Source organism: Harpia harpyja, chromosome 19, assembly GCF_026419915.1.
Source record: "Harpia harpyja isolate bHarHar1 chromosome 19, bHarHar1 primary haplotype, whole genome shotgun sequence".
Taxonomy (NCBI): domain Eukaryota; kingdom Metazoa; phylum Chordata; class Aves; order Accipitriformes; family Accipitridae; genus Harpia; species Harpia harpyja.
The window spans coordinates 1,120,729-1,145,036 of NC_068958.1; the positions used below are offsets into that span (position 1 = coordinate 1,120,729).

Sequence of the window (24,308 nt, forward strand, 5' to 3'; positions counted from 1 at the left end):
CTTTGCCTTGAAGGATAAGATGTTATGATGTGTCAAAGAGTGATCATGACCAAGGAGGCTGTCTAATGTAATCAAATCTCAGGACAGAAATAATAAAAAAAATAATGGAGGCACGAGTTCCCAACAACAGTCTAACAGCAGCAATTGAGAACCTGGGTAGAAATGCTTAAGAGGAAGGGGCAGAGCCTCCAGATTCCAAGAAGTTTGTTTTCTTGTGTAGTTGTTAATTATTTCTTGTGTCTCCATCATCTTTTTTTAGCATTGCTGACTGCCAGTCCTGTAGCAAGGATTGATTTAACTGTAAACTAATTCTCATCATTTCCAAATAAGGAAAGAGCTTGTGTAGGTTGCACGTTCTACATTTGCTGTTTGTTCCTGATATAGTCAGTTTAGAGTATAAAAAGAAAAAATTGGTATCATTGTGACACTGCACTAAAAGACATACAGAGAATGCTTCAAATCTGATATACAACGCATGCAGAATGACAAATATACCTACTAGTAACACAACTTGAGAATAATGAGGAGGTTGTAGACTTTGTAATTAGGAGAAACAACCCCTCTGTCTTTAGGAAAAGAATATATTACTGCCTAATTCTTTTTCCTAAAAGGTAGATGTAAGAGTCTGAAGTGAGTGAGTACTAGTTGACAGCTTTGAGAACATTTTGTATTCAGTTAGGCTGCCTTTTTTATTATAATTGTATTATATTTGTCTCTATTCAGTGTCTTGATAAGAGGAACCACTGACAGTGTTAGCAGCCCTGTTCATGGTCTCTTACATCTGAACTTTGGTCATAACCCAGTGGACCATTCTGTTGCCAACCACTGACAGATGTGCTGTAATGATTCCGCTGAAAAAATAAACAAAATCCCTTTCTAGGAATAAGTTAATAGTGAGATGCAAAATTCAAATAAACTTCCTATTTTTAGAAGTTAAGAATGCTACTATATCTGTCAGTTGTTGTACTTAACTTTTATATCCTGTCCATAGCAAACTCAGATTCTCAAGACTTTGAACCTTGTAATTTGAAGCCTAAAGTTCAGGACTTTGATCTCATCCTGGTGGAGGTTCAAAATGCAGAACAGTTTTACCTGTTGGACTTGTTTTTTCAACAGATTGAGACTTAATCTGTGTTAATGTTCAGGAACCCACTCCATGTTTTGAAGACATTTGTAACCCCTTTAATTTATGGGATTCAACCGACATTGTGTATTTTCAGTATAATTGATGGAAGATAAGTTGCTGTCACCACCACCTTTTTTTGGCACTTGGATTGCTTTGAGACCGCACTGAATTTGTTCTGTTGCCTGCATGTCTGTATGTTCCTCTAGCTTTAATGAGAATTATGCAAATGTATCAAGTACCAAATGAAAATGTTAACTTTATTTATACGGAGCTTTAAGTGCACACACAGAAGAATTCTGTCAAACAAGTAGGTTAGAAAATCAGCAGTGTACGGCACAGACCACAGATGTGGGAAGATGGGCATCGGGTGACTGGTCAGACTGGAAAGTCTCATAGCGTGGGGTGACTTTTGAGTTACGTTGAACTGGACAGAATGAGCATGCAGAGCTTGGTGTCTGTGTTCACAGAAATCTAAATAGAATAAGAGAAGGACCCAAAAACCATGCCAGGTCTTTCTCATTACATAAGCAGGATCAGCTGTATCTATATTATTCACAGCCTTTTTGTTTAGCTTGTTCCTAAAAAGCCTGGAAACCATGCAAACCACACAACCTCCCAGCTGTAGGCTTTCTCTGGTTGTCAGAGCCCTGATGCTGTAGGAATTCTCTTCCCAGTGCTACCTTTCACCAGTTCCCCTAAAAGTTACTTAAGCGCTCTTGAAGAAGTTAAAAATTAATTCTACAGCAATGTTCCAGTTCTTTATAACAGTCCAGAGGCTCATGAAAGTTTCTTTAATAGTATTGCAGAATTTTCAAAATTCATAGTGACAAACATCGCTGGATTACCTTTTTGTTAGCAAATTTACAGCTTATGTTAATAGTAATGCATCATTGTTACCTGTTTTATATAATAAATGTCTTAGTCATGGCAAGGTGCATACAGATCACCTGGACTAAGCACTCTCAGTAAAGCACAGTTGCAACCAAAGGTTTGTGAATTAATTGAGAAAATTGCAAATCAGGTAGTCAGTGAAATAATTCATTGTCACATCCAATCAATAAACTTTGTAAATCAACTCATTTAATTCAAAAAATGATCTATATAGATCAAGCGACCAATTAAACAATTAGCATACACTTTGCAATTAATTAATTTAAGCATCAATCATGCAATTAAAACTCCAAATTTAAACTGCAGAGTTTAGAAACACACTGCCACATGAACATTCAAGCTATACTTCATGGCTGTGGAAAATGCCTGAATGCTGGTGGATTTACAGTAAGAAAGAATACTTATTTTCAGGTCAATAATTTCAATACTAACATTTTAAATGGATTTTAATATTAGGAAGATGTGATTAATACCTGTTCGGTATATATAGATAACTATTTCCCTATGGGCTTTCATATGTGGAAAGAAAGAGGCTTAAATTTTTCTCTCATAGTTTCTTCACACTGTATCTGTTTAAAAGTTTCTGTGTCAGTCCTGCTTGTTAGTCTGTACTAATTTTTAACTGCTTTTAGGGATTGGACTTCTTAGATATTTAGAAAAGGTAGCTCTTCTACTAATCATTGCTCCTGTGTTGAACAGACTTTTTACTTTTCCTGTAGTTCATTACACTGTTTACCTGCCTGAGAGCATTCTCTGCTTTTCAAGCCTACATTCAGTAAACTTTCACAGTTGCTTGATCTATGAAAGACAGAGAGACACTGCTGGTTTGTCTTTAATTCTAAAATGTAATGGTCTTTAGCTGTAAAATAAATAAATTTTCACAAATGGAGAAATACTACTTCCAGCTTTATGAAGTCATGAACTTTTATAGACTTTAGTGTATTTTAATCACTGTCAGTATTTTGCTTGCAGTTCAGTTAACGATGAAGTAAGACTCACTGCTTTACTCTGAGGTTTTGGGGGTTTTTTGAATTACCACATGGTTGTGGTAGCAAGATATGTTGGAACTTTGTTGAGACATATTTATATGTATGCCATCAGCGGCTTTTAAGTATATTAATGCTGTAATAGGTGTGTCTGCTGATTTGTTTTCTACAGCATTTAGTGACTGGTATTGATCGACTGAACTGAATTGGTTGTCTAGCTTCCCTCCTGAATAAACTAGTTTTGTCTTTGTTTCAGCGACAACGTCAATGCCTACTGTCTCCATATTGCTGAGGATGACGGTGAGGTTGACACAGATTTTCCACCCTTGGATTCCAACGAGCCCATTCACAAGTTTGGCTTCAGCACTCTGGCGCTGGTTGAAAAGTACTCTTCTCCCGGCCTGGCAGCAAAACAGTCGCTCTTTGTGCGCATGTGAGTATGGATGCTAACTTTCTCAGTCACTGGGAAACATCTGGGTGTCCATGCCACCTCCGCATCTTTTTTCCTCTCTAGTTTTCTTCATCTGAATTTAGCGAAGTTCAGGGGGCGTGTGTATTCGTGGTTCTCTGCAGACGATGCCCTGCTCCGGGGCTTGTCACGAGGCAGGTAGGAAAGTAAATGCTGCTGGGCAGCAGCTTGGGTGAGCCCATCATTGTAAGTCTAAAACTACAGAGAAGAAAATAAGCCCTTCTTTATATGATTAGTGGAGAACATTGAACTGTTGCACTCCCGCTAGTAAATATTTGGAATTTACACAAAGTCTGAGCTCATAATCTTAATTTTTCTCCAGCCATGCTGCTTATTCATGAAAAATATGTTCTGAATAATAAATGAAATAATGTATATAGTAGCTTCAGAGAGTTAAAATCATAAAGTTATTCATGTTGGATATCCCGAGCCCTTTTCAACAGGTATTAAGAACTGATCTTGCTAGTGACTTTTTAATTATTTTGGGAAAATGTATTGAATTTTAGCAGGAAAAAAAAAAGTGTACTCATGGTGTTTGGGTATTCCACATACGAGAGACTTCAAAATCTTCTTTCAAAGCCTGACAGACAAAGTAGTAAACTTGCATTTTAAGACTGGTCAGTGGACTGAAAAGCAAATAATTTTAAATACAAATAGTTGCAGGGTGTATTAATAACAATGCAGTGATTGAGGAGAGAAGCGACCAGTAAATAAGCATGCTAGTTAGAATAGGACTGGACACGCCAATCTAAAGTCCAGAAGAATTTTGAAGAGGAAGACCCCATCCGCCACTGAAACGTGAAGCTGTCAGGTTTGTAGCTCAGGAAGAATTTGCTATATCATTGTCAGTGAATTAGTGTTTGAGTGATATATACTGTGCTTGATCCCTTTTCTTTTTCTTTACTTGTGACTGAAAAATCTTTTATACCATCAGAAGGCCTTAATTACTGTAACAAAATACTATTAGCATAAGTCAGTTCTTGGGAAAAATATTTCATGTTTGGATCTCTTGAAATGGAAATTCTAATAGGGTTTTCTTGGTTATTGGGCATTTTTTAATTTATAAAGGATTACTTACATTTCATAGCCATAAAGCTGCTTCCAGTTTTGAATAATCAGACATTTAAAAAAAAATTCCGACCTCTTTAATTACACTTTTATATTCTTTATTGTGTACTGTGTTTCTTGGAGATGTTCTAAAGCCATCCTACTGAAAGAAATTTTCAGAAATTCCACGTGTGTTTCCCAAAGGCCCATTCACTTTATTCCACTGCATTAGGTCACTGGAAAATAAAATATTCTGTCCACAGTATTTACAAATAAGTTGTTCAAGGTAAACATATTCAGCTGTGCTGAACTGGATGCAGTCATGTGGAAGCTGATACAGGGAGGAAATGAAGCAGTCTCGCCAGTCCTTTTACAAGGTCCATTTTTGGCTTATGCAGGTTACAGTCACGCAGTTGAGCCAGGCAACTGACTTTTCTGCCTGTGGAATTGCAGAATATTTAGTGCCTTCCACCTGACCGAAGAATGCTGCGTGTTTTATCTGAAAGAGGGAATATCTCTTTCACCTGCATGCATTTCTCTAGAGTTAATGCTATTGCCATGAATTTGATTTTTTTAAATTTTATGATTCTATGGTTGTTTTATTTTCAAGGTAATCCTGCATTTTCAGTATCCCCAGAAAAATACCAGCAGGCATATAGAAAATTCTATTCTAATTCCATGCAATCATAAAGGATCACAAGCGTTTATTGCAGGTAGACCAGTTAAGAAGATTCTAAATTGTTGATGATTTCTCATCTGGAAAAAGTCCCCTTTCTTTCTCAACTGCCTCCTACCTAAACTCCTGTTGCCTGTACTCAGTACATAAATAGGGATTGGTATTTTAAATGCAATGAACAAATCTGGTCTCAGATTTTGGACATTAGGTCGGAGGAGGTGGAACCAGTGTTCCCGTGTGGAGCCCAGGGATCTCAGCAGGATCCTGGCCTGGGCAGCAGTTCACTGACTGGTGCTTGAGCAGGATTTAAGGTCCAGCTGCAAATCCTGCAAAAGAAACGTGAAATCTTTTGCTTTAACATAATTTGTGCTCATGTGAGCACCTTCCTTCTAACTTGGGAGGTCCTGCTGATTAGAAATAGGAGAACTGCATCATAAGAAGTAGTGCTTTTCTGAGAGCACATGTTAATTCGAAATTGCTTGTACTTCCTGTGTAAGTAGTTATTTGTAAATAGAGTTAAATTAGAATTTTTAATGTGTCCCCTAGAATAGACAATACTTGATCATCACTTGATCAAAAGATTGTTACTTCTATGAGTTTAAGTGTGTGTGCTGTCTTATTTTTGTAGGGATTTGTTGTAAATTCTACATCTTCTTCCTTCCCTGTCGTTCTACTAGTGCATGTAATTGTGTTTTTATATTTTGCATCTCTTTTTTTCCTCTTCATGCTGAAGTATTTCAGCTGCTGCTGTGTCAGGCTTGTGACTTGTAATGTTTATTAATATTGAATCACTGTTGAAGAAAGTTGATGCCTCTGAGAAGCTTCATGATGAAGCATGGTGTTTTATTTCAGATTTCACCCATCCTGCATCTTGGATATATTTTCAGATGTTGTGCAGTTACCGAGCTGACAGTTATGGAACCTCGCCAGGGACCCCGTTTCAGCAGGACATGTTTGAGCAGAAACAGTTTGCAGAACTTTATACACTTAAACTCCTGCCAAGGCAAACTCTTAGCCACTTGAGTTAGTTATAAATACCCAGTGGCGGTGGTTGGAAGTAGCCCACAGTGCATTTTATATTCTGAGCTGAATGTGAATGTCTTTGTGGCTATATAGAGTAGTAAATAATTGAGTTTGATTAGGGAGAGGGACCTCATTATCCCCCCACCTGTGCCCAGCTGGTAGGGGAGGGTCGAAATGAAGCCATTAGCTGTCTCTCTTACTGGCATCTCAAAGAGCTCAAATACATCTGTGTCTTATTTTCTTTTCTGGCACAATCAGTCGAGCAAGCTAAGCAGGCATGACCGAATTTGGCAAGTTCCAAGGACTCTGGCAAAGTTACACAAGGAGAAGACGGAGGGCAGTCATTCTGGCTTCTAACTGCCCATTAGTCTAGCGAGTTATGTTTTTGGAAAATGTCTGTTGTGGAAAGCAGTACTTTGTCCAATGTCAAACACGGCATTCGCAAACAGCCCTCTTTGATGTCGAGTATGATTTGTCAGGAGGAGTCAAAGCGCTGCATTCATGTAAATGCAGACTTCTTGAGATGATGAAGTAATACCTGAAAGACTCTGAGCAAAGGTAGCTTAAAGTAAGGCTGTACTATCATTAGGGCTTTTTCCCTTGGAAATTTTATTATCGCAACTTGACATACTCGATCTAATGGTGTTTCTAGGAGTTGTAGCTCAGCTGCCAGTTGGCACACAGATTAAATTTGGCATACAGTTCCTCTGCTCTGTAGCACCTTTTTTCTGTTTTGATATTATGTTTAAATTGCTTTGACTATTATATATGTGTTTTTCAAAGCAGCACCTCTGCTATACCTGATAGATTAAGGTTTGAAACATTTTTTAAATACCAGGCTTTCATAATACACTTACGAATTCAATTCAAAGCTTTGAAATGTGTTTTTTACTTAGATTACAGAAGCACTCCCCAAAAGGCCTGTTACCAGTTTTTACATGGGTGCAGGTAATTTACACAGTATCTTTTAGAATATTCATAAAATGCAAATTCAAGAGAGTTAATGTAGGTGCCAAAGTTCAGAAGGTAGGCTCCCAGGATAGTGAATAGGGAGGGGTAGGACCCCAAGAAAGGAGTCAGAGCAGGAAGCTGACTTGTTGGGTGTCTAATGATAGCTTATAGTAGTGTCAAAATATAGCCAATTAAACTCAAGAGCACAGAGTTATCCAAGGCTAACCTGAGATGAACAAAAGCAACATTATTTAGAGCTCAGAATAAAAATTGTGGCTGGCATAGTTATTCTGGTTCATATCACTGTGTACTTGTCTTAAAAATTACCCAGCTTAAGTTAAGTACATTGCGTCAACTGGGATTTTTAGTCTTCACTTGACTTTGTGCTGATCAAGTGGAAACCGTTCTTGGTCATTCACAGACACTTTCAACCATGCCAACCATTTTTTGCAGCAAGCTTTAAGTGCTATAAATTCCACTTGAGTGTTTAAAAAAAAAAAAAAATTGAAAATAAATTTAAAAAAACAATTGCTCCGGATTGGAAAGGCGGCTTTTGGAAAAGTTTGTTTCTCGTTCAGAACAGAAGCCTTTTGTCCTTTGAGTGTTGGGGTTTAATTTGTTGCACAAACAGAGCCCATGGAGAGGACACTGCCCGTTTCCACACTGCCTCTGAGCATCTTCCCCCCCAGGCAACACCCCGGCGTCAGCCTGCCGAAGCTCTTGCCTCTTCTGTTGTTTTCTTTTTCCTCTTCTGAACCTTGCCACCCTGGCTCCAGCACTGAGGCTGTAAAAGAAGATGGAGAGCCAAGTTACCGCAGAATGATCACTATCATTAACATTCACGGGTGGTTCACTTATCATTCCTGACTGCACAGACATGGCAGCCGTTATGAAACGTCCACAGGTGTAGCACGATGATACATATTACATTGTGCCACAATGGATTTATGTATTCTGTAACAAAAGAAAAGTGTAATGAAAAAATACAGAAGGTAATCCTTTATTCCTCCACTGCACAATTTATCAGTAATGCCTGTGGATGATAAGTGCCAGGGATTTCCTTTGCTTGATTTAACCTTGTCACCCAGGTATGTTTTTGCAAAGTGACAGAAAATACAAGCTAAGGAATTTCTTTGGCTTCCAATTTGTAAGCAGCAGTTTTAATTGATTGAATAGCATCTTCTTGTCTGTCCCGTTTTCTAGTGTGTTGACTTAAAATAAAGGTATCACACGTTAGCAGAGTAAGCTAAAACGTGTAATTTATAATTGTAATTAAGGATATGCTGGAATTAGGTTGAGCGAGGACAGTCCGTGCACATTATCAATGCAGAGCATAACCGGGAAGCTGGCAAGGTGAGCTGGGGTGTGTATTTCTTCCAGAAGAGCCTCACTGTGCTATTTTCACATAAAGGCGGGTTGCAGCAGATTGATGATGTTTTAGGCGATCCAGTGCGGAGGGTGGCTCCAAGACTCCCTGCCTGTTTGACAGCGCTCCAGCGCGCCGGGGACGGCGCGGGGCTTCTCCTCCTCTGCGGCGCAGGAAATGTGCTCTGACACGCTGGTCTGACCCCAGGATGACGGCAGAATCTCTTTGGTCTGGGCTTAAATCTGCTCTCGGCGCAGATTTGTGGGTTTGCTGAGTGCTAAAATGTCGTTACTGAGGTTCTGTGCTGTATTGTTAGAGAAAAACAGCGCTGCACGCTTAGTGAGCCGGAGCAAAGGAAGGGGAGAATCACGCGTCTGAACTGGGACGGGCGTTTCAGACCCGCTGGCTCTGTTCCAGAGCAAATATCCAAAAGTTTACAAATGCAGGGTGCGCTTTACATTTCACTGCTCTTGCCAAAGTCTCGCGTACTGGATAGCACACTAAATATAGTAAAACACAGAGCTTTTTCTTATTTTGCTTTGATCAGTAAAATAAACTTTTAAAGATTGTTCTGGGATGAGATCCAGCTTCTGAGGCAAAGAATGGCCGTGGCTCAGGCATGAGTTAGTAATAGAGTGTCAGGAAAATTAGTCTGACAGTTCTCAGGCCAGCTGCTCAATAGGAAGAATCGACCAAGTCGGGATGGCCTGAAACGCAAGCGGGATCAACAGCAGCATGTGCTCTTTAGCAGCTGAAGTGTCAGGAATCAAAAGACAATCTTCCATTTTCGGGAGGTTCCAGATACATGTTGGTATGAGCAGCCCCGAGCTGGGTCAGCCATGGTCGGTTGCTGTCGGTTGCTTCACGCCCAGCGGGAAGCGGGGCTGATCCGGGCTGCAGCCTGGCTTTGTTTGTGGGAAAACACATTTGAAAAACATTTTGTACTGAAGGAAAAAAAAAAAAAAAAATTGTGACTGCAGTCGTTTTGGCCATAGAGGGTTTTGGAAGACTTTCCTCACCTTTGCTGTTGGGTTTTTTTCTGCAGTATTTTAATTTATTTTCCTGTATTTTGGTTGCAGTTCTCTGGAAACCTTCTTTCCATATTGCAGTGCATTATATGAATTACCTGAAGGCACCAGATGTCTTTTGAATCGGTGTTCTGATGGTTGGGTCCAGTGTGCAAGGCTTTTCTTTAGCGCTTCATTGACAAACATTGTGTCATTTAAATAAAAGCACAAAGGTAGTTTCCTTTTTGTAATTATAGTATAATTGTAGAAGAGGTTTTTCACTTAAAAAAATCTACTAAATTTAGCTCAGCAGGTCAGTTCAGACTAGAGCTATAATGACTTCAGGAAGGAAGGTGAACGACCGGGAAGCTGCTGGGCAAAGGCAAGATGATGTGCGGTGCTCGTGCATGTTGCAGGGCTCTGTAGCAGCTTAAGGGAAGGTCTGCTCATCAGTAAAGAGTTTAGGAAGGTCTCTGATCGCTGTATGGCATTAGTCAAACCCCCTGAATCCTTGGGCTGTACCAAGGATGGCAATCTCACCACTGCAGGCATGGATGGTACTCCCTCATGTGGAGTAGTGGGCTCAGTTCTGCTCCTTCTGTGTTAAACACATGGCAGAAATAGAGGGAAAAAGTAGATGCATGAAAAGGTTGGGAATATTTGAAGACGAGTAAGATAGAGTTATAAATAATAAATGGTCTAGAGAACATAAATTTGGGGCTTTTAGGCAGTTTCATTTTGCCAGGAACAAAGGGAATTGAGAATGAAATTCAGATGAGACTAACTTGCAACTGACGAGAAGGATACGCCGTTTTATTCCAGTGACTTGTGGGACTGTCTGCTGTGGGGCGAGGAGCCCGGGGCTGAGCTGCCCGAGGAGCTGGGGGATGCTCTGAAAACAGACCCATCTGATACCTTACTTACAGTGTGGCAGGCTTTTTTATTTTTTGCAATGCAAAAATGACCACCCGTTGTGGATTTCTTGACTGTCTCTTCAGCCTGTTCCAGCCACTCTTGGCAGATGATGTTGAGCTGAAAAGCTTAACTGGGGTAAATAAGGTAGCTCTGTGCCGTGAGTGGGGTAAAAGGGGACAGCGTGTGCTTGCCGTTCCGACAGGCACGAGAAGAGCGCGAGCGAGCTGCAGGACCGCAAGCCGGTGGCCAGTGCATGCCCAGGCAGGGAGTTCGCTGGCCACCGGGTCTGCGCTGCAGCCAGTGGCCAGGAGGAAGTGTTCCTGTGTGATGAGGGCTTGAAGATGTCATTTAGTCATCTGGGCTGGGGATGGCACGTCTGAAGTGATCCGAACTCAAACTTGTTGGTCTTGGTTTTAATGATGTAATTGTGTTGCTTGGATTGCTTTTCACTGCCAGTTGCTTTCAAAAATATTCCAGCTGTGATATTCATATAGAGCTCTACTCCCTGATTAAAATTCCTAGTTGCCAGATACAAAGCTCCTCCTCCTGTCTAAATAGCTTTGCAAAACAGTTTTTTTCCATGCAGTGCAAATCTCTCCCTGTGGGTGCCTAGCAGCTCTCAAATTTCTGTGCTAACTGTCTGCAGTGACATCTACTGACATGAGCAGAGATTGACTGCAAGGTCTAAGGGGCAAAATTTGCTGATATATTAATCCAGTATCTCTTCTATTATACTGTCATCTCCTCTGCTTCCCCAGTGATGCCACTTTCAGTATTTGCCTGGCGGTACCTTCCGTAACCACCCCCCAGCTGTTTGCGGTGTTTCCCCCAAATGTGGGCTCTCCAGCAGGCAATGGCCAGGACATGTACCCTGCTGTTGGAAGCCTTTCTGGGAGATCTTGTGCCGTGATGGTCACAAAAACGTGTCCAAAGAAAGCACGTTACTTACGTTTGAAATAATGCTATACATGAACAGTGCTGAAAAGCTGCTATTATTTTGAGTGTTGTTCTTCCACTTCTCCTTAATGACTTGTTACATCTGCCATCAGGACACATATGAAAATGACATTGCAAACTGTTTCTCTTGTATGCACTGTGAAACGCCTAGCAGATACTTAATAATGAGTAGTGGAGGAGCTCCGCAGGTACATTTGCTCATTTTTCTTTTTTAATGATGAACACAAATTGATCAAAAATAAAGATAAATTAGGAAAATCCTTACACACCTTGGATCTCAATCCATTTTTGTCTCTGCCTAAGGGAGTTTGCTCAGTTTCTCCTTTTAACTTACTTTTACAGCACAACTTTGTTAATTGTTGTGCCTAACAAGTCCTTTGCTTGAAACTAAGGAAAATTGCAGTGAGCTGCCTGATGATGATTATTTTGTAAAAATGCATGTGCATCTGTCTTGCAGAAATGCTGCTCATGGATTCTCACTTATTCAGGTGGACAGTATGAAGGTCACCATGAAGGATATCTTACAAAAGGCCTTAAAGAGAAGGAAGGGATCACAGAGAGGCTCAGGTGGGTTATTTATCGTATTTTCTGAAGGGTAGGGTGTTTTTCCATGAGCATATTTTATATCTCTTTTTAACTGTTGTGAAAGATGCTCAATTTTTTTTTCAGTGGGTATTGTGATTTTCAGCACCACTCAAAAGCAGTTCTGTGCACAGGTTTGTGTTCTAGATACTGGCAAAAAGCAGACAGTGGAGGAGCTGCATAATGTTTGCTGCAGAGCAGTATATCCATTACTGCAAATATTTATTTATGATAACAAAGCCATTTGCATTCAAGTCCAGCTAGTGGTAATTTGAGATGATGGGTGGAAGTACAGTAAGACCAGTCCTTGATAGAATTTGTACACTTTTAATTTATGTAAGAAAATGATGCTTAGTATGATTTTAAATAATTTAAAGGATTCATCGTTACTTGTAGTGAAAAAGAAAAATTTACTTTCTGCAATGTTGTCAAAATAGTACTTTTATAGTTAAGACATATCAACACTTAAAAAAAGAAAATTTATAGTACTTGCATTTATATTTTAGAGCAATGCTTTTCCAGGGTGTAAATGTGCATTCACATATACGTTAGTATATATATTTCAAAAGTATAAGGCTGAGAGGTCTTTCCAGCAACAAGGAAATAATTACTGTGAGAAATTGCACCGAGTCTTGTCACGCAACAAAGGAACTTTAATATAAACCTATCTATATACTAGATAAAGATAAGGATCTTGTCTTTGTAAATGAATGAAACCTCCTTATATACCCTTAGTTTTAACTATGGAAAAGAAAATAAACCCTGTTCTCTTTAGAAAAAGTAGTTCAGTGCAGTTTTTAAACGAGTGTATAATCTGTCATGGATTTAATTAGCTATCTTCAGATGAGAGCTGAAGTTTTAATAAAAGTTAGAAGAGATAACACAGTGAAGGACACGGATGAGCTGTCTCAAGGCCATATTCCAAGGGAACGATAAGAGCTGTAAAAAATGGCAGAGGAGAGCAATTGAATGAAGCAATGAAAATCTGATTCTCGTAAAAAAAAAAAAAAAAAAAAAAAAGGTGGGAGGGGGGAGAGAGAGAGAGAGATGCTGGTAGGGGTGGTTGTAGATGAGACCCGCCAGCGTCTGCAGCAATTTGGCCGCTGGCCAGGAGTCATTGTTCACCCTCGGCTGTGGCGGCTCGGTCCAGATGTGCCAACTGCACGTTTCGGCTTTTGCCAGCTGACTGCGCCGTTTGATAACCAGCTCTCTGGATGCCCATCACTGGCCGCAGAGATAGAATTAAATGATGATGATCTTCCCACAAGTTGGGAGAGGAAACAATGCATATAAATCTTGATTTCATCTCAGCGTGAGAAGTCTTTATCCATCATCACTCATAATGAACAAGTCGTTAGCTGCGATGAATGGTGTTCTGTTTTTTTCAAACACCTCTTTTGTTCACTTTTTGGGTGACTTTTATTTATTTCCTGGGGTCAGATTTCTCTTCCCTGAAGGGAGGTGGCTAAAGGATTCACTTAGCTCAGTCTTTAAACTACTTTCCTCCTTCGAGTAACAGATGTTTCACTCTTGGTCCATTTGAAATTTGGTTTTGCTTTTATTTTGTTAATTTTGCTCAGTAGTTTAGAAATGGAATGGACCTGTCTTTTATTCCTTCAGCCAATACATTCATTTCTACTGTCTTGTCACTTCTGCTCAGAAACCTTTGTAGTAACGGTATATAAGCATGTATGTATCATTTGGGTTTTTTCTAATTGTATAAGAAATCGTTTCAATTTACTTTTTATAAATTATCCATGTGACATCTCACCTCTTTTGAGATATGACCATCATCCCTGCTGTGGATATAACCGCAGTAGAAGTCACGACTAAAAACCTTTTGGTTACTTATAAGTATGTTTACTTTTGAACATGTAATTGGATTTCTTGAAATAGTTGGTGTTGCTTGCAGATTTCAGTTGTGTACAGATATGTCCAGAATTAGGACCTGCAGCTGCAAGCTTCATGAATTGGAGTCACTGCGAGAAGAGTGATCCCTCTAGGGAAAGGTTTCTGCTTGAATTCCCATTTTACTGAATTTCATAAATGAAATACTTTTTTTTGTTTTATTTTTTAAATGTTGGTGAGCAGTCATAATGCATTATTGAAATTGTCATGTAATAGTGTCACATGGGTGAGGAGACTTCTCAAATTAGGTATTTATGTATTAAATTGGTAAACCACAAATTAAATTTTTTTAATGAGAATTATCTTCCCTTATTCAAAACTTCCCTTATTCCCAGTTACTTCCTTTATCCAAAACCGTGATTCATCAGTCAGCACACTTTGCGGGGGTAGGTAGTGGGGTTTTGGAGGGTCTTGCCTGTCATCTTTAAAACAGCAGAAATTGCAGCTGTCTGCACAGAGGGATCCTCTTGCTTGCGCTGCCCTCTGCATCCAAAACAAGCCTTTCACAGTCCCTTCTGCTGCCGTTAGCAGAGCCGGGTGGAAACGCTGCCTGGGCTAAAGGACAGGCTCAGGATGCCATCGCAGGAGGCATGGGTAGACTGGAGCCGGGGTAGGAAAGGATTTTGTCATCATTCTTCATCTACCACCAGATTCTTCATATTTGGAGTGGATATGCCCCTTACTTTCACTGGGAGATGCACAGATAAATGGAATTTAATATCAGACTATTAGCACAGTACGGTCCTGTGCCATTGTACTTCAAGTCATTATTAAGCAGTGGATTAGGATGTCAAAGTTCTGAATAAAAGATAAGACATAATTTAAGAAAAGCATTTCTTCTCATTCAGCAATGCTTCCTTTTAAGTTGATTGTTCTGATTTTTAAAAAGTACTAACCGAAAATAGACTTAACATGTTTATTTAAAGCTTTTGTAATAGTTTAATGAAACTGAAATGCCTATGAACTTTTCTGCACATTTTCAATATGCTTCCAGACCGGTCTTCACAGGACAAACAAGTTCATTATGTTTACAGCTTATGCTCTTTCCAAGTACTTGTATAAGAAATTGCTTTCTGACCTATTTTCACCACTGACTTACATGACATTTTTCAAATTGGTCCTGTGTTTGTAGGAAAACGCAAATCTTGGTTGGCTTTTTTGGGTGAGGAAGAAATTGAAGAATTTTTGTTGTATAGTCAGGAAGGAGATGTTCCAGCATGACCACGGCTAAAACACTAGACTAGCTTTCTCTGTTTTATTCAGCCAGTAGTCTGCAGCTTACAAGTAGGTTTTTCAACAAGCTATTGAGTCGCAAGTTCCTGAAAATCCATATGCATCAGTCACCTCTGTGAGGTGATGACCACCTGAGCTTCTCTATTTTTGATTTTTGTTTAAAAGTGCCATTACCATCCTTGCAGCTACCAGCCCTTGCCTACCTCCTGGAGCACAAGGCTGTTAATGACAGAAAGTTTCTCTTGACGAAGGGTCGCGCGGAGCCCAGGTTTCCGCACGTTCTGTTTGAGCACGTGCACCGGCATTCGCGTAGCTGTAGTGTGAACTACATCTGTAAAAAATGTCAATGTGTTTATTTCAAAATCCCTTTTTTTGAAAAGACGAAAGCCAAAGAAAGACTTTTGACTGTAATTTAACTTCAAGCCAAAGATTATTTATTGCAGGAAGATATACCGGTCAGTAGAAGGAGATAGAAGTGGGGTATAACCTTTGTTTCATAGAAAGCGGCATGAAAAAAATGGAAGCAATATTCTGATTGCACCTAGCTCTATTTAGATATTATGTTAGATAAAATTATTGCAAACTATTCAAACTATTTCACATTGCTTGCAGTTTTCCTTTCTTAGTGTCACAAGGCTTTTGCCTTAGATGTATGAACTCTGACCTTTTTTAAATAATAATTTTTGAGTCAATCAACAGGAAATGCAGGTGGTAAAATAACCTGTATGTGTTATAGCTGAGAGAACTGCAGCCCTTAAGTCGTTTCATAGAGGACATGATTGTACTGAAGCCGTGCTTTGGGAGCCTGGTGACCTGTCCCACAACAGGCAGCAGCAGGGGGTTAATGGGAATACTGTATCATCTCTTGCCACGTGCCCAAATAACCAACTGGAAGAAGTACGTGGCAATGGCTGCAAGTTAGGGAAAAGCCTGTAACAGCCAGTCAGTGCTACATACTGGAGAAGATAAATCTGCAGAGGAAATTGTTGAGGCAGATGTTTAATTAGTTGGAGTCAGGCTGGATAAATCAGGATAGGAACTGTCTATGCAGATATGCTGGTGTGCCTGCCTTTTCTGTGGGCTGGTTTCATTGTCTTTAAAAACGAACTGTTCTTTTTGCTTAGGAAAGAAGCAGCAAAAACAGTCATACAACCTCTCTGTTATTGTTATGGATTCCCTTGTGTACACTCATAAAATAGAAAATGTAATTGATGTTTTCTTATGGTAATGAAAAATAACTAAGTAGAATACTTTATCATCAATTTGTTTAACCTATTGCGTGCTCAGCAGCATGTATTGCCCATGCATATTTTACATGAGAGCTGGAAATAAAGGACGCTTGGTTGTGGAATGAGCTCCCAGAGGAGGCTGGTCTAATCCAGCGATGGACCACCTTGAGGGAGGTTCAGTGATGCCTCTCACGCAAGAGAGTTTTCTCAAAATAGCCAGAATGGGAGAGAAAGAGGCTAAGGATGGGGAGATAACCCTAACCACAGCGGGCTGCAGCAGTGGGGGCAGAAAAGCTGACAGCTCCCTTCAGTGCTGCAGAGACCTTGCTGTGCATATCACGTTGGCCTGGGCAGTGCTGAGATGCTGGGACAAAGGTCCTGTGGAGAACCCCAAGATCCACAGATAGTTTAAGGATTGCTTTGTATAACCTTGCCATGTCTAGATCTCTTTGAGAATGTTTTTGAACATTGTGAGCACTCCAGCAGCTGATAGTTTAAATATAAAATTGGTCTGCAATGTGGCAGATCTACAGAAAGGGAATCACATGCTTGAAATCATGAGCATAAGAACTTCTCGTTCTTCCTGAATTTATCAGTGAAAATGTCAGATATGGTGCTGTCTGGATTTTGGACAGATACAGTAATGAAGTCTTGAAAAGCCTTTTTAGAAGGGGAGATTTGGGTGGTTTAGTACTTGGTATAATTCTGCTCCCTAGAAATCAGTAAGAGTCTTAATATTAACTTCTAAAAAAGGTAGATATTAGGCATGCTTTAAAATCCCACCCTCATGCTTTGCAGAGAGTTTTGTAGGTCACACAGATCGTGTTGCATAACTGTAAAATACCATTAGCAATATAACTTGATTTGCTTTACTGCTAAATGATTTTCCTACACAATCAATCTGGTGTCTATTTCTGCTGGTCTTACTTTTACCAATACTTACGTGTTACCCAGTTAGCCTAGGAATTTAGGTTATGGTAGATGTACATTGTAAATGCTACTTTTTAGGAAGGCACTCAGTTGGACCAAGGAAAGCAGTTTTTCCAAGATGAAATGCAGAGACCCTTATGTTCAGATACCACAGCACAGCTAAGACTGGGTCTGACAGCATCCCACTATGTGCAGTAGGCAAGTAGATCTTATCAGGCTTTTTATATCTGCACTAAAGCCTGCATTCAATATTTTCTATAAAATATGTTTGCATGGCTTACAATTTTAAGAACATAAGAAAGATGATGACTTCATTCTTGATACTTTGTGTATCTTGATGCCATGGTGATTCTCAAATTAAATATGTGCAGGAACTATATGTACACTTGAAAGTTGTCTTCCTTGCCTTTGAGCTGTCTCATTCCTTTTGCTCTTCAACAAATATATTCTCTGGGATGCCAGTTGCCTTTTCCTCCAGAGCTTGACTGAATGGACTATAAATACTAATGTAAGGTAAATAAGAATGCAGAGAGAATGTGTACAGAGGCTTTGTTTTCAAACAAATTAAGCATCGATGTCAGTATATAAAAACTGAATGTTCCTAGGAGGAAATGAGAGACAAAACTAAACAATGTAAAATGCTGAAATGTTAGAATAATCCTGCCTGTTTCTGGTCCATGTCAGCCTCTCTTCATTTGAAATTTCTTGTGAAGAGAGAAGCCTTGTCTGATTAATCTTGCCTGATTTTAAGTAGAAATTCTTTGCAGGGTGAACATGCTACTGATTATTATTTAATAGCTGCTTCAAACTGCAAACATCCCTGAACCAGAAATGCTCAATCCTTTTAAGAACAAAATGCTATACGAGTTTAATTGTAATAAACAATACCTTCTGCCAACATTTCACAGACATGACCTGTATTTTCCGTAGGTTAGGGTGAGAGTTATTAACTTAGTATTCTGTTCAGTTTGGAGAAAGACTAATACTTTTTCTATAAATGAAAACAGCTGCTTTACAATAACATTCAAGTCCCTAACAGCTGTCAACTAGTGCTTTTTGCATTCTTTAAAATGTGCAAAGTGACCGAAAATAGTCTAAAATAATCTTACTAGTCTGGATAAGTGTATTATCTCACTGCCACAGGAAGTTGAATAAGGAAAGAGAAAAATTCAAGAAACAGGGATAGGACATAAAAATAAAAGCCTCCATATCATATTTTAGTCTCTACAACAGAACTAGAGGAATTATAGCTGCAAAGGCCAGTTAAAATAATCTGTTCCATCACCCAGTAACTCGGAGCTGTGGCAAGCAGCACAACTTATTACAAAACTGTGTTCTGTAGTGGTTTATTATTCCTGTATTTCAGATTTGTTCACACAGAGCTGTTAAGTTATCCTTCAGAACTTCGGGAACAGAAGCTCAAAACAAAGAGTGCTGCTGCAAACATGAGGCTCATCTTCCATTCAGAAAGCAACTAGGGAAAAGAGATCTGAGTTTTGTTTGAAAATTCACTTTCTAACATATCAGTCTAAGCACCACTTTTAATGTCAGATTTCATGTCTTAAACATGCTTCTGAAACTGTTTATAAACACATTTTATTCAAAACTTAGACGGGAGATAAGCAAAAACTGCAATACGAAGATACTATTTGTGTGAAAAACCACTTATTGTCAAGCACCCCGCCAGGCCCAAGGGAAATCGTGCAGATGCCGTAACGCTGAAGGTTTTCGTTTAAACCTGTCCCACGATTTTTCTATTTCTGGACTATCTCGGCAGTTATGCTTCTAAATACTTGGCATTGATGCTGTGGTGCTGTGTTCGATTTGTCTTGTTCCTGCCTCCCGCAGATGCTAAGGAGAGCTGGCATTCCCAGAGTGCCGGGAAGGGGCACGACGGCTCCGTGTGCCCGTGGCCGGAGAAAGGGAGGAGAGCGGGTCGGGCTGGCAGCGCGGGAGTGCAGCAGTGGCTACAGGCAGGGCAGGCTGGCAGTGAAGAGGCAGGACGGGAGCCGATTATAACGTGCAGATTTGCTCCCTCCGTGGAGCAGGTCATCTTCAGTTGTGAAGGCAGATATATTTCTGTGGGGTCCTCAGCAAATCCGGTATCTAGAGCGAGGGCGCCCAGGGTCTCTGTTGCATGTGCAGAATGGCTCTCCTGAAACTACGCCTTAGATTTCGAACGTGGAATCTGCTTCCTGTCATGTACATGTTTCCATTTTAATTTCTAAATTGTTGAAAGTTAGGTCTTTAAAGAAATGTAACACTGCGACTTTTAAAAATATCCCTGATAATCCCCAGAACAGACTATAACTCTTGTAAGTTCCTAAATAGATTAAACTCTTTGGACTCTTACGTGTTGGTTGCCTTGAGATGACTGTCGGCATTAATGAAAATTTTCCCTGTTGTTCTCCGTCAATAAATGTTTCCCTTTCATCAGAAGATTGAGACCCTGATGCCTGGCTGCTGGGAGTTCCCAAGGGACCTTGCTGTGAGCCTGTGCTCTCGGCAGGAGCGGAGTCGGCTGGGGAGCCCATCTCCGGCCCCCCCGCAGGACCCTGCCTGGCTCAGGGCAGGCTGTCCCTGGCCCCCCCAGGCACCCGGAGCTGCAGCTGCCCTTTGGAGCAGGGGTGGTGGCTCTCCTTTCCAAGGGGGTGGTTGCATGCAGCAGGAAAAAACAAAGTATAAGGAAAAGTGCTAATTCTGAGCATCTTTTGGATGGTGCCTGCTCTCCCAGTTCACGGTGGGGGTTATCAGGGTGTTGGAAAGCACAGGAGAGTAGGAACTAACGGGCTGTAGGTGTTAAGGCCAGGAAAGAACCGTTAAAGTCCTTCCTGATGCTGGCCAGCCCGCTGCACCGCTGGCTGGCCCCGCGGTGTCGGCGTTGGGGCTGGGGCAGCTGGAAATGGAGAATCCTGTTCCTTGGCTGCTCTTGCTGCTGGAGGAACTGCAGGTCTTGCTTGAGTTTTGCTTTCTCATCCCCATCTTGCAGGCAGGGGAATAGGACAAAAAGAAATGGCTGGAAAGGGGTGTGGTGTGTATTTTTATTGCTTATATATTTATTTATTTATATATATTTTTTTTTTTTTAAAAGGAGAATTGGGAAGATAAACTATGTAAAACCACAGCCCTGTGATTAAGGCATTTTTAAGAGATGAAGCACAATTAGAATAACTGTCATTAAAGTTTGATAGTGTCGTTGAATAATGGTAACTGAGGAGTTTAAATTTAAAAGTAAGTATGTTAGAGTAGGCGATGCATATGTTTGCTCTGACTCTTTAAGAGACGGAAGCCCCAGCATCTGTGACAGTGAAAAGCCAATTAATTTGTATTTCCTTGTGTTTACATGCATGCTTTTCTGCTTAATGGTAGTTTTGAGTTTCTTTGGCTTTCAGTGCTTTGTTTTGGATAATTATAGCATCCCCGCAGAGTCTTCTGCCCCCAGTTATGAATGGCTTTACCTGGAAATACTTCAGAAATCCTGGTTTTCCTTGCATTAAGCTGTTTATATTAGCAGGATTTAAATTAAAAAGAACATCAGTATTTGCAGATCCTTGGTCAAGACTCTCCTGCTTGCTTGCCCCCCTTTCACCAAAGAGGCAACACAGTAAAAAAGGCATAAGTGTAAATGTATAGCCCCAGTTGTCCCAGCTTTCTCCGTGTTTGGCGGTCCCATGCAGTGGTAAGGAGCTGGCTGTCCGGTCCTGCGGCTGCTCCTCGGAGGGGCTCGCTGCTGCCGGGTTGTGGCTTTCCTTGCCCCTCCTGCTCAGCACCCTCTGCCCCCACGTTCCCAGAGTTGTGTTTGGGTCAGATGCTCGCTTGCTCTCTGCCGTGATGTGTGTTAGGGAAAGAGGAAGGATTGCCTGCTTGTTATTTTCATAGCAGATTTTCCTCAGCAGGATTGGTGTTGTGCAGGGTGAGACCCTCTGTGCTGGAGAGGATGTGATAGAGGCTGCTTGAAATGATTTCCTTCTGCCTACAAACTCCATCTCTGTTTTGCAGCAGTAATAATTTATTTCAGCAAGCCCTTTCTCACCAGCCTGCTGATGCTGAGCAGACACTGATGTGACGGAGGGACAGGGATGTTGGTGTACGTGGAACAGCTCATCAGGGAAAAAAGTTTGTGAATAGTTTGTCAGAATAGAAATAGCTCGTTAGTCCTGTGCGTTTGGGCTGATGGGATTCTGGACATCAGCCCGAATGGTTGAGGAAAATTTTTCATGCCTGGCCTCTGAAATGAAAGTGAAATATTGAACTGAGTCTATTTTAGAGCTGTTGGTATTGGAATCATACCTTTATTGGTTCTTCTGGATTGGTAATAAAGCTGTAATTTATGTGACATTTTAAATTCTGCAGTTCAGTGTTTGGATGATAGAGACTTTTTTGTTTACCTTATCCACTCTCATGAAGGAAGACACTGGGTACATTCACGGGACCATCTCCTTCCTGCTAGTTTTTTGTGAAGCCTGTAATGGACCCATCTGGGTGGTTGTATTGCCCCTTGCTGCAATACTATTACTTATAGATCTTATTAGATACTTATAGAAAGCACCTTTCCCACTTCATAATCCAAGTCAGTAATACAGAGACCTCAAGGTGATCTGCATCACAAATAACCATCTGAGCTTGGATCGCAGGATGTTCACACTGGTGCCGTCTTTTGGGTAGCAGACTGTGGAGGGGACGTAGGGTGTGTTAGCTGTAGTGTGTACTGCCCTGCCAGTAACCTGTACAGCTGCTTGCCCTGACATTGTCCCTTAAATTTGTGATTAAAAAAAAAAAATCTGTATATTGTATTTCTGTTATAGGTACATTACGTTCTAGATTAAACATGATGATTTCTTTCTCCTTTCAGCTTTATTTAGAGCTGTATGTTGCTAATGCAAAAAGAATGAAAGTCTATAGTAGCAATTAAATAAAGCACTTCTGTTAATATTTTGCAAAGGCTGGTTTGCTGCTAGTTATGCTGCATGTTTTCTATTCTACAAAAAAGCAATACATAAATGAAGTGTTTGTTTCTTTTTAAGGGGCTTTTGACTAAATTCTTTAATTTCACTGGCTGTCAAGGTAGTGTTAAGTAAAATGGGTTTGAACTGCTGTAGTTTTTGTGTACTGGACTAGATGTCAGAAACCTTTGCCATCACTGGAAATTCTGTCACTCTGGATTTACTATCTGTTTCCCACAGCTGAATTCTTAAGCAGTGTGATTTAACACCTTGGCTCTCCATCAGCCGGTCCTGGCATTTATTTGAATGCATTACACCACTGGTTTCCATAAACTATTTTACAATTGTTTCATATAAATGACTGTTTATTTCTACAAAAACCATCTGTATTTCTGCGGAGAGCAGCAGATAACTGTATGTAAAATTCAGTAATGTCACAACAGTGCAAGTAAAGAAAAAACAGATTGGACTAAAAAAAAAGTCTCATGCTTGGGCGTAATGTTAAAAGTTTGTTTTCACTATTTAAATATCTTTATTTATTAACCAGTATTTGCATTTGTAATGATAAAATCTTTATTCCACTTCAGAGGTGTTGAGGGGCTTTGGGGATTTTTAATGGATAAACAGATTTAAGATGTCCTCATAGTAGTAGGATTTGAGATGTAAACATTCTGGCTTTACAGCTATTTCCTCTCAAACTGTTTACATATTTTCTGTTGTTTTATTGTCATTGCCAAGCACACAATGGAATCCTTGCCCCTTCTGTCATGTTCTAAGAAAAATCCTACAGAAGGAGGCCTGAGACCTCTCTCTGTTCCCAGTTTCTGTGCTCTCCGCAGCGTTATCGATCCCTCTCCCTCTTCCAGTCCTCTTTTGTTTATAGTCCTTGCCCAGTATTCATCTTCTAGCCCAGGGTCAGTGTCCGGCATTGATGGGAAAGCTGGTCTTCATCCGTGCCTCTCCAGAGGCAGACTGCGCCCCAGGGAGGACCTCCCGGAGGACGCTGCGATGCCTCGGTTCGCGTACTCCCAGCCAGCACCCAAGGAGCATCCGCATGGAGCTATTTTAATTCTTCCATATGCTGCCCATGTGCTGGCAGAGGGAAAGCTGGAATCCAGTAGTCTTACACTTAGCGCGACTGATACTTTCTGACAGACTATTTGAAATGATAGAAATACATAAACCTCCTCTTTTTTATGACCTTGTAATAGCTGCAACATATTTCCAGCAAATATTTCCTATAGCAATAATAAAAAAGTGATAACAAAAAAATAAATATAAATATAGTTTAAACTCAAAAGAAATCACACTTTCAAAACCTAGGGTTGGAGCAGTGAAGCAATAAATCATGTATCCTTGTGAAAGGAGAAACCTGAAATAGGAAAGTACCCCAGATATCAACATTAAATGTTTATCAACTGTTTTCTTTTGACTACTTTCCTGTCTTAGTTCTGTACGTGGACAGAGCCTGAAACATAGCTCATGTTCACTTCTGCTTATTTACTGTCTTTCTGGCATCTACCGCCTTGGCTATTAGGCGATGACTGCCTAACTGCCTGTACCTTTCTGATTTTTCATGTGTTATTTTGGAATTACAGCCGTATGCGCAGGAGCACTCGTGCCGGCAGCGCTGCGGCGGCGGCGTGCTCCCGCGCTTTCCTCCGGGTTAGCGCGACTTGGTGTGACGCGTCCTCGGTCGGCCACCGCGCCGTCCCCATGCTGCGATGCCGGCTCTTGTGCGAGCGCAGCCCAGGCCGTGTGGGAGAGGCGGGCGAGGGAGCGCGATGGGGCTGGCCGTACAGAGACGGGGAAATCCTCCTACAGCACCGTACAAACTTCGGCAATTGTTTTGGGTGATGGGCCAAAATAGGACGTCCTTCACCACCATGGACATGCAGGCTGTCTCGTAGCTCTTGGCGTAGCGTTTGCTGGCTCACCGGGGACGGGTCTTCATTTGCTGCAAAACCAGACGAGTTTTACAGTTCTGCTGAAATACGGTGGGGTGCGTACCCCTTTCTGCTGCAGGCCTCAGCAGGTCTGGCGTTTGGAGGCTGACGATGTTCTTGTGC

At 40.8% G+C, this 24,308-nt stretch overlaps 2 protein-coding genes across 4 annotated transcripts in view; both read left to right on the forward strand.

Annotated features, from left to right (window-relative positions):
* MAPKAP1 (MAPK associated protein 1) overlaps positions 1–24,308 on the forward strand; it is a 109,411-nt gene that overhangs the window by 49,577 nt on the left and 35,526 nt on the right. For all 3 annotated transcript variants that reach the window (XM_052815908.1, XM_052815907.1, XM_052815909.1), the window contains exons 6-7: positions 3,260–3,436; positions 11,872–11,981. In XM_052815908.1, the coding sequence (XP_052671868.1) occupies positions 3,260–3,436; positions 11,872–11,981 (287 nt within the window). The remainder of the gene's footprint in view (positions 1–3,259; positions 3,437–11,871; positions 11,982–24,308) is intronic.
* The window catches only part of HSPA5 (heat shock protein family A (Hsp70) member 5), a 101,047-nt gene continuing 94,959 nt past the window's right edge, over positions 18,221–24,308 (forward strand). The window contains exon 1 of the mRNA XM_052815901.1: positions 18,221–18,232. The gene's annotated coding sequence lies outside the window, so the exon portion shown is untranslated. The remainder of the gene's footprint in view (positions 18,233–24,308) is intronic.